The sequence below is a fragment of the Phyllostomus hastatus genome, unplaced genomic scaffold (assembly GCF_019186645.2).
Source record: "Phyllostomus hastatus isolate PE091 unplaced genomic scaffold, TTU_PhHast_1.1 phas_contig_432, whole genome shotgun sequence".
NCBI lineage: Eukaryota > Metazoa > Chordata > Mammalia > Chiroptera > Phyllostomidae > Phyllostomus > Phyllostomus hastatus.
The window spans coordinates 3,526,733-3,544,505 of record NW_025333880.1 but is presented as its reverse complement, the minus strand read 5'-3'; the positions used below and the strand labels follow the sequence as shown (position 1 = coordinate 3,544,505).

Below are 17,773 nucleotides of genomic sequence, written 5' to 3'. Positions count from 1 at the left end.
GCTCTTTTACATCACAACCTTTCATCTTTCATCTCTAATTACAGTAAAAGTTATTATCAAGTTAATGTAATTTCAAGCATCTGGTTGAAAGGATAGATAATTTGGAGGGTTTGAGACCTTCCCTTCCTCTTGTCTCATTATATAACACTTTATTGTTAACTCTCTTGAAAACATTGCTAAATTCATTTGTACACTTAGTGGTTGTTTGCAGGGATGGACTATCTGTTTTTCTCCCTACCTCCCTCATACAATTCATTCTTCATAAAAATTTTTCAAGTTCTCTGTGAGTCCACCTCCAGGAGCATAATTCTCAAGAACAGCAGAAGGATGCACATACTGATGGTATGTTAACCTAGTTATAGACCCTGGCCTAGAGTTTCCCAGTCTTAAAGTACTTCTCTCAGACCACTTGCTGGTCCTCTCCTTTCTCTTTCCTGGACATCATTTTTTGCTTTTCCATCTGAATACTAGTTATTTTGCTTTCTTCCCTACCTCCCTTTATAGTCCTCCTCCCCTTTCTTCTAGCTTCTGAAGAAACAGGAATGCAGGAACCATTTGTAGATGGACTCTTTTTATGCCTGGGACAATTTTTCATGAACTTTCAGATAGAGGTGCCACTGGGGAGTAAAGAGAAACTGAGGTGTCAAACATTCTTTCTGATTTGAAGACTGGCTTAATTTGGAGATGGAGCAGTGAGGACCACTATGTGTCTAGGCTGTGTCCATTCCCATCTGATCCTGGCATCTCAAGCAAAGAGGATAGATATACCTGAAAAGTAAGGACAATACAATACAGGGTGGGGCAAAGTAGGTTTACAATTGTGAGTATGCAAAACAGAGTTCATTCTTCTGTTATTATTTATTTATTACTGTAGTATTTTCCATATTAACAACTGTAAACCTACTTTTGCTCCACCCTGTACACTGCCTACTCCAATGCCGGACCTGCCTTCATGTGCTTTCCATTTGGACCTGCTTACCATGCAGCTCAGTAATGATTATGCACATCTCTGTGGTCCGGTCATAGTGACCTTCTTGTAAGCTTTATATTACAATACCATTTGAGTATGTGTGTGTGTGTATTCTCATATATGTATATATATATTCAGACTTCTTAGTTTATTGCTCATGTTGCATTATCATCTTCTCCTGGTTGTTAAGACATATTAAAACTGGTTTCATTCCTAACCATATGCATATCCTGTACTGTTATCCCACCTCTGGTTAAAAATTAGAGGATGTGAGCTATTCATTTGTATCTACCAATTCATAAATTTAAAAATTGTACAAATCAATAGGTTAGTGACAGAACCATTTGCTTTTGTCCTGTTCTATTGTTTTATAACACAATAAATAATTATTGGAACATTAGATCATTAGAGCATTGATTAAATTTAAATATCTAAATGCATATATGTATAATTGTGTAAGTCAAAGCAAAACTTCAACATGCTACAGAATTTAGGTTATAATGAAAATTAGTAAGCACAGGATTTCACAAAAATCTTTAGAGAAGAATTACATTTTCAAGGAAATCAGTCATTTGATAAATGAAGAAACTATGTTGTCATAATAGTAAATGTGTTTGTTTTTTAACTTCCAGCATAAAAATAGGATGAAATTCAATGGATGCCTTAACTTCTCCACCCCCTCCTCACATCACTTCCCCTATTTAAAAAAACCTATTCTCCCATTATTCATTCTTTTCAAAATAAAACCTAACATATGATTATAATTTTGGAATGATTGTCAATAATATAGAATTTAGGATGAATTGCCTCCTCCAACAGAGTCTCGGAGATAATGGGATACAGGACACTTCTGTCTGATGCTGGGGAAAGCACAGAACATTGCATAAGCAGAACCCCAATGGTTCCAAAGTGAATGGCAGGCCTGGGTGAGAAGACCTCTGAATAAGACAAGAGAAAAAGATCTATGGGAGTGTGGGCAGAAGAGGAAACTCTCAAGTATCTGAATTAGAACCCATGTCTCATTAAAAAAAACCCTGTATATTAGAGTCATTCAAAAATAGAATCATCTGCTTTAGAAGGAAGTGGGTGAATCACTGCCAAGAGAGGCTAACATCTACTTATCAGAACATTTTAAGAAAGAGTTCCAAGGTGAATAGTTGAATTAACCACAAGGGCAATTCCTACTCTGAGATTTCATGGTTATGCCACCTCAAGTGGAGGTTTTAAGAGCATGTAAGCTTTCTGTGTGGCCATGGTATTGATGAGCATTGACAGAACACAAGAGCCATGGAGAATGAGAGGGAGAGAAAGTTCCTAAAACAGTTTGGTTTCAGTCCATTTCAATATAATTGAGCAAGCATTTATTATCCATGATATGCAAGAAAGTATTTTAGGCACAATTCCAAATTTGGAAATTGTGATTCACTTAGGATATATGTTTATTAAGTAGCAGCAATAAAGTTCACATTCTACAGGAAGGTGAGGATATAGGAAAGAACATGGCATTATAGACCCCTTGAAGGACAGCAAATCTAGAAGGGAAAAAAAGCATAATAGATTTTTATATTATACAGATATAACTGTCCATTCAACTAACTTTTCTTTGAAAGCAAGACAGGCAGGACGCATTGTATACAGATCATACATTGAAAAGGAGACTATGAAATAGCAAGATGACAAGCAGATACATGACCTGAAGTTGTACATCTGCCACTTGTTGGTGAAATGATGGGTGGTAAGATGAAGTGTCTATTAGGAGCTGGCACATCAAGATTCATTGAGGTTGTAATGAATTTGCTGTTTTACATAGAAGAGTAATATAATTTCAGTATTTATGCTATATAAAAATGTATTTGAAAGGAGCAACTTACTGAAACATAGCTGGCATTAATGTAATCTGATCCTGGAATACTAGCATCAGCTATCAACTTCACTCTGTTATTATTATCTAGAAAAAAATATAAGAAATCAATGCTATTCAATTTTAAATTACCACTACTTTTTTACTATAAATGTAATACAAAGAAGTTCATGATATAAAATTCCACATTACAGATGGGTACAAAACTAAAGTAGAAATTCCCTCTTATCCCATAGTTCCACTACCTAGCAATAGTGACTATTAATATGTCCTTACATATGTTTGCAGAAGTTTTTGTACATACTTGTAAAAAATCACAAATGGGATGATAGACATTCTATTCTGCAAATTGCTTTCTTTATTTACCTGTGTCATTCCATATCAACATGAACAAAAATACCTAGCTCATTATTTTAAAAAGCCATGTAGTATTTCACTTTTTGAATATATAATGTGCAAAGATTTAAATTAATCTCATTTTTAATAAAAGGCTGAATAAATATCACAACTTTTTGCGTGTATGTTAAAATGTATTTGTATATTACCAGCAATAAAATTCCCAAACCATACTATGCATTTCAAATTTTGAAAGATATTCTCAAGTTTTCCTCTAATTATATCAATTCCTACTCTGAACAAAAATGTTTAAACAATTCTGTTTTCTCTACTTTCATTACCGCAAGATATTATCAAACCATTTAATTTATCTTATCTTTGATAGATATTAATTAATATTTGATAGTATTTACTTTGATCTCTTTAACTGTATGTAAAATTGAGATCCTTTGCTTGTTTATTGGCCATTATAAATACCTTTTTATTAAATGCCTTTTCATATTATATAAATTTCCTATAAAAATACTTTATACTAAAAACAAAGGTTATATGTGGTCTATTGCAGTATGTGTTAAACTTTTCTTCTTAGTTTGTTGTTTGTCTTTGACTCTATCAATTTAACTCTAATGTCTTACCATACATAAAATTGATTTTTGTTTTGGTAATCAAATTTCTCATTTCTTTGCATTACAGCTTTATTATAGTTTCTTATGTCATTCATGCACAGGTGTTTGCCAACAATATTCTTATTTTTACAAATTCATAGTTTCTTCTGGAACTATAATGTGTTTTTCTGCTTTTATTTTAAGTATTTCAATCTTTAATCCATTGGGGTTTATTTATTTATTTTACATAACAAGATAAAATCTGTCCTTTACTGTTTGTTTGCTTGTTGCCATTTGAAGCAATAAACAGTCCTAATTTTTAATACTCCACACTTCTCCTTATTATTCAAAATATCACTTTTATCATTTACTGGATTTCTCTCTATATATTAGGTCTTTCTGGACTATTTATTTTCTTCTATTAATTTATCTGCTTATTCTTTATTTAATATCATAGTTTTAATTATTATTCTTTAGACTCTTTTAAGGTCTGGAAAAAGTACCCTCTATCCATTGCTTTTCTTAAAAATATGAAATTTTTTTCTTGAGGATTTGTTTTTACCCAGTTGATACTATAATTGCAATATTCAGTGCTAATTTTAAGTAGATATGGAAATGATAAAAATAAAATATCTATTACTATTTAATTATTGTGAAGGGTTTTTATTTAACTTCAGTGGGAAGGCACTCAATCCTGGAGGAAAAAATGGCTAAGTGGGTTTGGGTGTGAATTCCAGATGATCTATCCACCATAAGGTGAATTGTTTAACTTCTCTGCTCCTTTGTTACCTCAGCTATAATGTGTAGCTATAATATTTTTATATTTTATAGAATCCTTTGAGAAAAACTTATATGAGAGCTTATAGTAAGCACTCAATACATTTTCTCATTCTTAAAATGAGTATATCTTATGTATTAAAATGACTTAGCTGTATTATTAGTAATTAATGACTTGCCCATGGGCTTAAAGTTAGAGATGGGGAATGTTTTAAGCAAATTCATGCCATGACTATGCTCCAAAGATTTTGAATTTGGGGTGATCTATTTTAATGATATTGTGGCTAGTTCTGTAATTAAGGAAGGGAAGCCATCAAGTTTCTATTCATTTGATATGCCTCTGGGTCAGCAATTTTTTTTATTCATAGTGTTGGAGCACTTCTGAAGGTCATTGTATCCTGTCAGAGATTTGCAAATCTCTTCAGCAAGTACTTGTTGCTAATTCTAGTATCTTTAAGCCCTGTAAGCCAATATCTTCTAAAATGCACTGTGAAACTTGAAATCCTATTTCCTACATTACTCAGAGAAAACAATGCACCTCACTGAGGTGGCTCAAGCTAAAATTCAGACTCTATGAGCATTAATTCATTCTCTACAGGAGAAAAAACATTTCTTCAGCTTTATGGCTTCTCTGCAAGCACAATGGGGAAATATATTTACTCTAAACATCTCATATGGTCTCACCCACCACTCTTATTCTCTTTTTTATGCTATAAGTAACAAGCAATATTGTCTGACTTTTTTTTTAATAGCCATGATGTGAATTCAGATAACAATGCAGGGAAATTTTAATAAAATATTGAAATATCACATTTAAAAATATCTCTCTAATAACTCAAAATTTTACATCCTTGAATTAGATACTCTGATACTTGGCAACTAGTTAAACATATTTGATTTACTTATATATACTGATATATAATAAATTAATTCAGCTTACTCAATAACTGCAATGTTAAATATTACATAGCACTGTCCTTCAATCACACCATAGTATATTTCCACAGAATACCACTGACTGAGCATGAAGCAGTCTGGAAGGAATTTAGGTCCAGGTGAATATAAAAACATGAGAATTTTCATATCGCTTACATTAATGATGCACCCAACCCAGGGCCACTCTTTGAAAGGGAAGACAAAAGGGCCAGTTCAGAATGGTTATGGCATAGAAATTTGAGGTGTAAAACATTTCTTATTTCTTATAAGAACATCTTATTTGTCAACTGCTCTGAAAGTCATTTACTTATGATTTGTTTTGTTCCAAAAAGGATTTTAGGATTAAAGCTCTTTATATTTTCATCCTATTCTAATTCTTGGGAGTTAGCAGATTCCATTAGGTTACCACCTCCTATATCATGTTTCCTTAAAATTTTTAATTCCTGTCTCAGTTATCCTCTAGTTCTAGAAGAGCAGAATTTGGACCATTTTTTCCTGTCCACATACTTTATAATTTTACAGTCTGTGATTGTATTCTTCTCTAAGTCCATGTCTTTTTATACAGTAGAGTTCCATTCTTAAGTTTAGAATTTTCCTCAATGTAGCTTTAAACAGGCATAATACAAAGAGAAAATTATAATGTTAACACTAAAATAAAGAATATTTTAAAACTTTAGATTTTAAAAAAATATTGACAATATTTAAAAGCATCACAAATGTCACCTTTTATTTCATAGTATAAAAGATTAAATTATAAATAGATAGAAATATGTTCAAAAATATAATATCAAAAATATAGCCATTATTAAGAGTTATGTTATATTTTTTCTTTAATTCTTGAAGCAATAATGTGGCTTCTTTTCTTATTCATTGAAAAAGAAAGCCATTTTTATTATGGTAAGGCACAACCCAGATTTATTGTGAAAGTAATCCTGGTAAATATATATATCCATCCTCAATGAATATTTTACAATGTATTTTTTATATTCCATAAGAAAACCTTGCAATGCTCTTAAGGGAAACTAATGCACAAAGTTACATGTGAACTTTTCCTTTTCATTTGAAAACTAAGTCCGTAGGAAGATGTTAGAGTGTTTTGTTACTTGGGTTAAATTACAAAGCGAAGAAACTATTAGATCTACAGTTTCTTGCACCTGCATTAAGTGAACCTTGTATGAACAAGCTGAAAATCATGTATTATTAACTTTAATAAATTTAACAAAGCAAAAGAGCTATAACTTGAAAGTTGTTGCTAACAAAATGTATTATTATAATTTAATTAATATGCAATAAAATATATTTAAGAAATAAAAACATGTTAAGATGCCTTTTGTGGTCACATTAAAGCATTTCACTGCTAAAACCAGACACAGTAAATGCACATACATGGTTTTATGTTTGGAAAGCGGTTTTTTGCTCTGTTCCAAGGCAGGTCAGCATCAGTTGAAGAAAGATCCTGAAGAAATTTTGGTAATTCCTGTGGAATGAAGTGATTACAAAGTTTAGGCTGATTTCAGAGGCAAACAAGAAATTCCACTTAGTAAAACACCATTCTTTTTCCTAAATTCTTTTATTTTTAAATTGAAAACAAATCTCCTAACTGCAGAAACAAGGTCCAATTAACCTTAATGATCTTATGTAAACCTTCACTGAAAATATACTAAATAAAGTTGGTCAGTTGGGCTATTGCTCTCTTATATAATTTCTTTGTATTTTGGGAAGCTCTATGATGTGGAAACCATGTTAGTTATCTTTTCCCATATTTTCTCAATGGCTTTATCAGGTACTCACATAATATTACTTAATATTTTAATGTCTACTTAGGAGAGGAAAGGAGTTCAGTGATTTATTTTTTGTTTTTTCTCCTCAGGCAGCGTGATTTCATGCCTATTAATTAGTACAGCACTGGTCAGTTTGAGAAGATGCCAAAGGTCAATCCTTGTGCTCAGAAGGCATTGTTAAATCGATAGTAGAATGTGAAGATGCAATAAGAATTATAAGACACTGACAAAGGGTCAGGGTGATCTATTATTAACATTTTGGAGAAAAGTCATCATATTATCATTAGAAAAGTTGGTGCCAAAAAAAAAATTGGTACAAAAATGTATTCATTACTTTGTTAAGCTGAGATTTATATTTATGAAATTTGTAGTTCTCTGTTTTAGAGATGTTTCAACTTGCCAAAGGTCTTAAACACTATTAAAAACACTTGTTTTTACAACTCATTTAACATTATTATAAATAATTTACTTTAACTGGATAATTCTCCCTTCCACCTTATTCTTCCTCAAATAGAAAATCTGGACAGTCTTTTCCAAGTGGACATGTGTTAGAGGAGAGGAGCCGTGTAAACATCTGAGTACTGGTGTGTTGGCACCAAAGGCTTAGAAAAATAAAGATTAACTAAGTGAGGAATCCTAGAACAGCTTCCCTTTGTCAGGGTTTTGGGAGCATATTTGTAAGAAAAGAACTATGTGGGGGAAGGAAGAAGAAAGGTGAATTGGAAATTACCTGAAAAGGGTACTTCTACAATTATTTCACATCGAAATACCCATTTATAGATTTAAGTGACTCTGGCCTTAATAATCAATACCCAATTACCAGGATGATTGTTTGGATAGTAATGTTACACTTGGTGGCCTATTCTTATCACAGCACAAAGAGCTTCTTTGACCATTGTCCCAACTATTAGCTCTTTCTCCTACTATTTCCTCTTTTCAGTGAGATCACAGATTGAGTTGCACTGTTTTGCATCCTTACACTTTTGCATTCATTCCCTCTCTCTGGAATCTCTACATTTATCTGCTCATTGAATTTCTGTTCTTCTTAAAGTTCATCTCAAAGGTCACCTTTTTATGAAGTCTTTTCTGACTGCTATCCAAACAAAGTTGATCCTCATTTCATAGGAATATCTCTGTCATGATACAGTGCCTTTGTAATTTTTAATACATGTCTGCAGTTCTTATTATAATATGAGCTTCTCTCTGTTAGGAATAATTGTCATATCTAACAATTGTGCTAGCCACGATTCTCAGTATCACACCCATTCAGTCATTTTAGCATTAAGAACCCAATGAGGTTAGATACTATCATTTTAGATATGAGGAAACTGAGGCACAGAGGTTTAAGTAATTTGCCCAAAGTCACTTAGCTATTAAGTGTTGAATTGATATATATTAGTGTGCCAAATACAATGCCTATCACATGGTAGGAGGTTTTAAATATTTAAAGTATAAGTGAATATAACCTGAATTTTAAGGTTTTTCAAATATATGCATCAAATATACATTTGTTAATTAAAGCATAATTTTGCTTTAAAAAACTTAATACAGCATTAGGATAAAAACATTAAAAACTCCCTTACATATATAGATACATTTATATCAGAGTTACACAAAACATATATATTCATATAAAAACACCCTAAGTTCTTAAAACCATTATCTCCAAAAAAGCTAAACTAGAAAATTTCTCAATATAATACATGTGAAAATGTTATTAGTAATAAAACTTTTCATCTCCTTAGTCATACATAATGTAATTATATTCGCTTCTATTCTAGTGAAATTACACTTTTCCTCCTGAAAAATTGAGAGGTCTTGCTGTGTAAATGTTAAAAAGAGTTTTATGGTACCACTGATTTTGCTAAGTCTAGACCAATATTACTTAAGAAGCATAACCAAAAAGCTGTAGGAAATACCATTAATCTTCTCACATTTTTTGTTATTATTCCCTCAGAGACTGAAATATTATAATCCTGAATTATTCAAGCCTATTGTTTGATTCTTTGTTTCATAAGTTCATACACTGTGAATTTCATGAAAAAATATAGAAATAAATTTTTGGTGACATTTAGAAATCTGCTTTATTTTCATAATACAAACTAGTCATTCAAGTTAGGAAAGATGGTAACAAGTTTAAAAATAACTCACAGATCTGATACCTACCTTATGTTTTAAAATAATTTCAATTATATAGATATACAAAATATTAAAAGCAACAAAAATATTTTTAACTTTAAATAGTTTTTAGGTGACGAGTTCTTTACTTACTCTCAATAACATGAAACAGCATTATTTTTATAGTAACTTAAAAATAGGCCTTGTAAAATATAGGCATCACTTATCTATTTTTTATTTTTGGACAGTTGTGGAAATAATATTATTTGTGTAGTTTCTGGAAACATCAATTTCTGCTCTGTGGTTCACTTATACCACAAACACAAACTAAGCAGGCACATATAAATTGGAATTAGTCTCTATATCTGAAATAATTATTTGAATATGAACTATGATTATGATATAACCTCAGCCTTGTACACAAACAAAAACTAGTGAAAACAGCACTATGGATTAGCATCTACATCTGGATAAGAGAGCAGAGAAGAAAGGAGGCCACGATGCTGTTCCCTGGGAGGTCTGAAGAAGTGCACCTTTTCCTGACACAATAGGTGAATAATTCTGGTCAGGTTGTACCAGAGGCCACCCAGTGTAACATTACTATCCAAACAATCGACCTGGTAATTGGGTATTGATTATCAAGGCCAGAGTCCTTCATGGTCTTGCTTGCTTGAAATGGACATGAAATGTGACACACGGAATGACTGGAAGTCTGGCAATGTTATGACAACTGCTAGTAACATACCGAAAATTCTTCTTGAAACTTTAGGTTGTTGTTTGTGCAAAGCTCTTCAACATGTTGCAGGAAGGATTTCTTGCTTATCGGCCTCCAAGCAAGGAAGGGTATGAAATGCAGTCACGTTAGATTGGGTTCTTTCACTTTAGCATGGGCACTGGTTAATGAGTTAAAGGACAATGGACATTTCAAAACCCACAACCACCCAGCCCCATCAAGTCACTCTGCCATACTTTCAAAATGTTCTCCTTTAAGTGCACTTTTTTGTATTCCAAATTCAAAATTCCTTCTATTTTTCAGTGGCTTTAAGTGAATGATTTAACATTTTAATGAAGAAAGTTTTCAAGTAAATGTAAGGGCATAAAGTTATCATCGAATCCTAAAGCACATAATACCTCTTTGTCATACAGAAAACATTTTCTACATTACAAGGTTTTAGAAGATATAAAATATTGCAGTGACCTCATTCTCATAATGACATGGTTTTTAAACCCCAAGGAGTTTAAATATCCCCGTATTACTTCCCAAGCTAAAATACAGACATGCAGACTTCACCCCAAGAGAGAGAGAAAGCATTTCTCCAGTTACCATGCAATTAGTCATGCTTTTATGATTTATATCCAGCTTGGAGGCTTTTCTAACAAACATACAAAAAAAGGAACCACACAGTAAGATTCATCAAATCAGTGAGTCTAAAGTTGATATTGAAAAAAAGAAAAGATATTTGATAAACTTACTTGATGGATTTTCTATAACTAAGTAACCTGCAACAGAGATTGTATTAAATACATTATGAGGTAAGGGTATGGCTCTTTCTAAAAGAGTTCTAGGTTAAAATAAGAAAAATATAAACCAGTAATGTATAATGTGCAATGCCTTTAACTTACATGTGATCATTATTTAAAATTCTATTTCATTTAAAAATATTATATATTATTTGGACCCAAATATAGACAAATAATTTGGCTTCTCCCTCAAGCTAAGAAGGTACTTTTCTGTATTGTTAGGCATTGGGGGCACTACATTAAAAATGGGTCACTTTTTAATATGTTACATAGTATTTAGTGTTCTAAGAAAGTTAATGGGGATCTGGAAAAATGTTTTCTTTGTCCATAGAGAGGGCTGAAACAGGAAGAATGAATCATTGAACAATGACATTATATTTGCCTGAGTTTTGTTTTGTTGAGTTTTTATAAATATATTATTATAACAAAATCACAATCATTTGTTATTTTAGTCATATATTTTGTGACAGTTCATTAGTCATTTTTACTCTGAAAAAACCTAAAATTATTTCTAACAACTAAATAGACTGCACAACACACAAATTCAGGGATGGGCACATCTTTAGTAACACGCTCGTCATGCACAACACATTAGCACTGCACAAACACAGAAGGCACAAGGTATGATTAAGTGACATGTATGGCTTATAAAGAGTTTTAAATTTTAAATATTATTGGGAATGCTCTTACTGTATTCCTTCAGTGAAGACTGTTTATAAGAGGATGGGGTTTGTGTTAAAGGATGAGTGAAAGGGAATAATTAGATTGAGAAATGTGACATAATGAATATTATGAAAATGGTCACAGAGGGATTATGGCCAGTGAAGAAAACATGAGTCAAAAGAAGTATCTTTTACTCCGACACATGGAATGGTGAAAAATATGTGTGGTGGAGCAAATATTATCAAGGAGAATGATAGAATCTGGTTAACGCTGCGGTGTCCTCAAGTAGAAAGAGATATGTCCCAGTTTCTCAGGCTATAGCCTGGAGGGGCACCTCGCTATCAAACATGGCATCACAGTGATCAGGTAGCAATGTTTGAACGAGGGCTTGTGGGTGAGTTGGCTTTCCACAACACCCTCTAGTAACTCTAAGGAGACAACAGAGAAATCCTGACTCTAACGAGACAGATATGGAGATGGCTGAATGGACTCTTGAATCAGGAATATCCTTGGTTCTGGGACAGGAAGACAGAATCTGAATTAGAGGCCTAGGAAATCCTTCTGAGATGGCAACAGTAGGGACTGAGGAAACAATCAGAAATAACTACCCCTCAGCAAAGACCATCAAGAAAAAAAGACACTATGGACTAAACCCACACTGTCCTAGTCCCCTTAGGTGCCTGACACATATGTTCCAATGCCATGATGTTCCCCAGAAATAGAAATGGAGAGGAACTTAAGGTAGGAAAATCCTAATTAACTGAGTGTCAGATAAAAATAAATGAGGTACTTGAAATAGTAAATCAATATCTCTCCTTCCAAACAAATGGAAATTCTTGAGTTGCATGGAGATCATTTTTAAAGTAACAGGGAACACTTTTCAGTTTGTGTTTGGTGAAATTCAAAGAAATTTATCTGATTTAATTATAGACTCATGGTCCATCTACTTATGGACAATCAGAATCAGGATTCTCTCTTTTCCAGAGGATCCAGGATTACTTGAGTATCCAATTTTGACTGGTAAAATATTTGTACTGTAATATCCAAATCTAAAATAGAACTAGTTTCTGGGCAGCCATCAGTAAGTCATTTGATGAATCAGTTATGTTTATGAAACTCCCAAGAAGTGTTACACATGAATAATCATGTTAAAATATAAATGAGCAAGAAATAGCTAAAGCACCATATTACTATCCATATCATTCATATCTGTGCACTTTTTTTACTACAGATCTCTATTCTCATTTAGAAAGTAAATTGAATGAAATTTTTTCTTCGAAGTCAGTTTACTTTTAATGAAAAATGCACAGGAAGTTCATTTTATTTTACTATTATTTTATTTTGCATTTGAAAAATTTCTCTAGAGATATTAATTTTAAACCATAACTGGCTAGCTAGCTGTTGGACCTGAGTACTTATTTATGAATTCTTTCCTTATAAAATAAGGTGCCCTTCATGGTTTCAAATACCTGCTCCAACATATACCAGTCACATGGTCTTGAGCAGGTTACTTGATCTTTCTTAGCCTCAGTTTCCTAATATGGAAAATGGGGTAAAATTATATAAATAAAGCTCATATATGTAAAATGTTCATAAAGTCCCTGACTTTGGTAAGCAATACATACATACATGTTAGTTATTATCATTAGTACTACAGTTACTTTTTCAATTTTATTTTGTATAACTCAAGCTCCTATTACCAATGCACAATTTCTAATGATATAAAGAATAATTATGTTTCTATAAGAATATTCTCTTAAATTTACTCAAAAATGGGTAGATTAGATTGTGCTAGATTTAGCAGCAAGATTTTCTGTTTTATTCTTCCTAGCCAAGGTTTCTGCATAAAAAGTGGTCACAAATATCTAGACTTCAAATCCAACTCCGATTTTCTAGTTCTCATTCAAGAAATCTGGTAAAATGACTGTGGTAATGCAGGTTTATATGATCATGTGAAAGCATTCCTGATCACGCCCACCTTCTGACATCACCCCTACAATTCCCTTTCATGCGCTCTGTTCCCTCTCCAGGTACTCTCTTGACCCTCCTCCCCCCTCAGTTTGTGCCCTTCCGGGGTTTTCTCACAACCAGAGTCTACTGACTCCTCGATAGTTGACTCAAGTGTTAACTCCTCCGTGGAATTTTCTCTGTCCTATTAAAAAGAAAATAATATCTTCCTTTTGTAAAACCAGCTTTCTTAGGACAAATCACCTGTCTTGTATTATTGCTATTTAGTACGTGCATTAAGGTTCATGCATGCTTGAAGGTGTGGGCAGGATTAACACTTGATTTACTGCAAGCCCCTCCTGATCTTATTCACAGTAAACAATGAGTAAATCCCTGTTAAGTATACAGTATGGATGAATTCAGACCAAGCTAAATATAAATGCGCTGGTGACTATGAAACTACCTGAAGATCAATTTCTCATGAAACTATTATGCAATTGAGAATTCTTGGAAGGTCCTATCTCAAAGATTTGGAGAAGTATAATCACTATATGTATGAACAAACTGTATAACGGGAAAACAAGAGCCATATCTTATCACTTAACAATAGAAGTTAATAAGTGCTAGATACTTTGTTTGGAAATTAGATACAGGAACAATAAAATTGCTCTTGCCCACTGAAATAAAAACAATAATAATAAAAGAAGTAGGCTGTGCTTTGGCTTTATTTCCTTTTATATCACTCTCTTTATTTAAACCTAATCACTTTATATAATCTGCCCTTCCCATTTGAATTTATATAATGTAAGAAACAAGGTTTCTAATAGTCTAATTGTTATGTAATTGCCCAGTCTATGATTATGTCACAATTATGTTTGAAATAAAATTTTCAGGTACCTATCTGGATAGTTTATGCCAAAATGGGCATGAGTTACCTATCTCAAATAAAAATGAGAATTTTTTTCTTGTTATCTGTAGTATCCACATAATTGCTGTCATTCTTAGCAATTATTGTATGGGTATGTTTTCCCCTTAAGTATTGGCTATGTTCTAAATTTTGTTTTTCTTTATGGTTGTAAAGTTTTATTTTTTAAATAAGAAAAATTATTAATTTGGATAATGAATACAGGAAATTAGAAAACTAGGTGGGATATAAATGAGGAAAATGAATTGACTTATCAATGATGAGGTAATTAAATTCCTTTAGGTAAAAATATTTGGTTAGATACACATAAAAATTTACAGAAATTGATATGTTTGGAAGTCAATAATGTTATTTCAGAAGGAGTTTTCCTTTTAAATCAAGTGCTCTGTGGAGACCTACAAAGAAACTCAACAGAACACTTGTCTTCATTAACATTTTTTACAACTTCTAAAACTCCTTAAATGGAAAGCATATTACTGATTATGGGTACTCTTATTTTATTCACTTATAATATTTAAGGTTATTGTTATATCATATTCAGCTCATTAGTATATAAGTTGATTTGGAAATTGTCCAGACTTCAGTAAGATAACTGACCACTTTCCAATATAAAAGGCTAAACAGTTTTATTACATGAATCTTAGTTTTCTTAAGTCCTATGCCTTTTTGCTGAAAAGGGTATCATTTCATGTCTGGGCTCATTTTTTTTTAAGTCTATCAAAAACTTAAATTCCACTCAGATTACTCTTGATAGATCCAGAGAGGAACCATTTATTTATTTTGGCAGTGGTGATTGAAGACCGTATTGTCACAGAGACTCAGCTTTCCCTCAAGGTCAATTAGTTGAAATCTATAGGGAATTAAAATTTAGTCCAAATAGAGAGCCATAGATGATGGCATATAGATGAGCAGCTTAAAGCAGCATTACCAGAGGCATAGGACAAATTCAGAACACTGTGCTTTCTACCAACCAGTTAAGTGAGGAGAAAAAGAGCCTCAAATTCTATGGCCTTGACATAAAAAATATGTAATTTGTACACACTACTATGTACTTCATATTCAAATAAAAATTTGTAAACAATCTAGCTCTCTGATAAAACACAATTAATTTTTCCAACTTTTGCAAAATGTTAAGTGTGAATTTTTAATTGTTTCGACATTTGCATCTACTCATAAATGATATTCTATCACTTCTCAAACCATCGTAATGCTTGCAAAGGTGTCTTAATTTTTGTTCTCTACTATTGTTTTTATTTGTTCTAGCCTCTAAAATAGCATCCTTTCAGATATTTCTTTGTTCTTTATAAAATCACCAATAACTTTTCTGTGGTCTTCAATATAAATGAAAAATACTATATTAGCCAATAGTTGGTACTATGTAGCTGATGCTAAAATTTCATTTTATAAGGTAAATATGCAACCTGTATAAGTTAGTAATGTGACATTTTTCTTATTTAATTAGAAAAACAATCAATTAGTAAGTGATATCTAAGTACTTCCTCAGTATGTCTCCTCATATCTGTAACACCAAATAGACTGAAAAGGAGCTTAGCTATTTGAAGGGCAGCTCTTTGAGGCAATGCCCCTCCCTTTTTTCATGACAGTATTTCCAGTGCCTAGAACAGTGCCACACACTTGATAGGTGCCCAATTGTTATTTCTTTCATCCAGGCAAGGTAAAATGGGAAAGCCACACTCTTGCTGATGTCAAAGAGCTCAGATTCCCAGGGTGCAGGAGTTGTATTTTCCTTATTACTAAGCCTCTGCACATTAGCACATTTGAAAACAACTTCTTGACAGTTGTTTCATTTTGCCAACCATGCATTCTAAATTCAAACCATGGGCATGAGCTTAGCTATCTCGGGGGCAATAGGGCTAATGCAGTAGAGAGAGAGGATGAAGAACTTGCTGACAGCTGTGTGAAGAAATGGTCAAAGTTCTCAGTGAGGACTTAATGAAGAGGAGACAGATGACAGAACGCCATCTGAAAAGAAGTACTTGCAGCCTGAACTATTGACTAGCCAGGCAGGTAAGCACTGAAGTTCTTGTGTTAGGGTTAGAAGGCAACCCGAGAAAACTAAATTTGGAAGAAGACCACATGTGCTTTACCAAATATGATTACATAGAGGTGCTGTATAGTGGTTTTCATTAACCCAAACTATTATATTTATCTCTGACAAAATAAGAGCTCTGACTAAGCAGAAAACTATTCAGGACAATAGAAGAAAAAAATTGATGAAAGAAGAGAGACAGTGAGGGTTCAATGAAAATGGAAGCATTTTCTCTAAGGTACTAATGACATAAAGCAAAAGGAGTAAAAGGATTATGTTTAATGATGATGAAGAAAGACATTCAGCAGAGTTGCTCAAGCAGACCACTTGTGAGTCTGGAATGCTGAGAGGTCAGCTTCGAGGGCTGGTTAGAGATGAATCTTTTATGTGTGATGTAATCACTTCAATCTTTAGTTCAACAGCATCTTTGACAAATGCCTGAATGTGATCAAGCAGGTCTTTTGAGAAAAAGGTATTTTCATAACTGTTCTAATTCTGTCAAAGGGAACTTGACAATTAGTTAACATAAAGTAAAATAAGATTAATTATTATTCTAAAATGCTAAATGTGAATAGAGTAGAAAGAGGCCTGGTTCCCTCTATTTTAGTAATGCTGAGTATTATTCATGGTCAGTACCAATGTCGGGAGCACTGGCTCCATCCAGCACTGTGGCTCATGGACACTGATTCCTCTGGAGTAAATGTGGGATTTTGAAATCAAATGCATTTTCATTTTCTGCCTCCATTCATATCCTCTGCATGAATTAATTGATTGTCTCTGAGGCACTCAATCAGTTGCAAAGGTCCAATCTAATGTTGACAGTTTGCTATCAGAAGGTGTAAAGTAACTTTTGCGCTAGGATAAGAATAACATTTCTGAGTATCAGGAGTGCCTGCAAGTTCGCACAGTTTTCTATACAGAGGTCAGGGCAGGAGTAAAGATTCCATGACATGTTCCACTCTGTATGCCCCAGAGTCAAAGACCAGGAATGTCATCATCTTGGTCCTTACAGATTACCACCTGCTGCAGTTGAAATGAGCTTGCATGAAGTGTAAACCCAGCCTACACTTGTAGCCTACACTCTTGAATCATGGTTATAGTAGGACAAGACACATGTGAAGAAATTCAGAAGAATACTTGTTTTACTATCCAATCTAACACAACAGGAGAACACAGCAACTTCTCAGGACATGCACATTATGAATCAATGTGCATTTTGATAAGATTAACTTGACCATGTCAACAGCATGCACTATTATAGAGAACACATGTTAAGTAGAACA

At 33.0% G+C, this 17,773-nt stretch overlaps 1 protein-coding gene and 1 long non-coding RNA gene across 3 annotated transcripts in view; one reads left to right on the top strand and one right to left on the bottom strand.

The window, feature by feature from the left end:
- The window catches only part of LOC123822844 (phosphatidylinositol phosphatase PTPRQ), a 203,299-nt gene that overhangs the window by 17,267 nt on the left and 168,259 nt on the right, over positions 1 to 17,773 (bottom strand). The window contains exons 37-40 of the mRNA XM_045845017.1: positions 10,858 to 10,884; positions 10,130 to 10,211; positions 6,872 to 6,962; positions 2,842 to 2,918 (exon numbers count right to left, since the gene is read on the bottom strand). Coding sequence (XP_045700973.1) covers positions 2,842 to 2,918; positions 6,872 to 6,962; positions 10,130 to 10,211; positions 10,858 to 10,884 — 277 coding nt within the window. The remainder of the gene's footprint in view (positions 1 to 2,841; positions 2,919 to 6,871; positions 6,963 to 10,129; positions 10,212 to 10,857; positions 10,885 to 17,773) is intronic.
- LOC123822846 overlaps positions 1 to 17,773 on the top strand; it is a 118,375-nt gene that overhangs the window by 39,492 nt on the left and 61,110 nt on the right. The gene's annotated exons all lie outside the window — the stretch shown is intronic.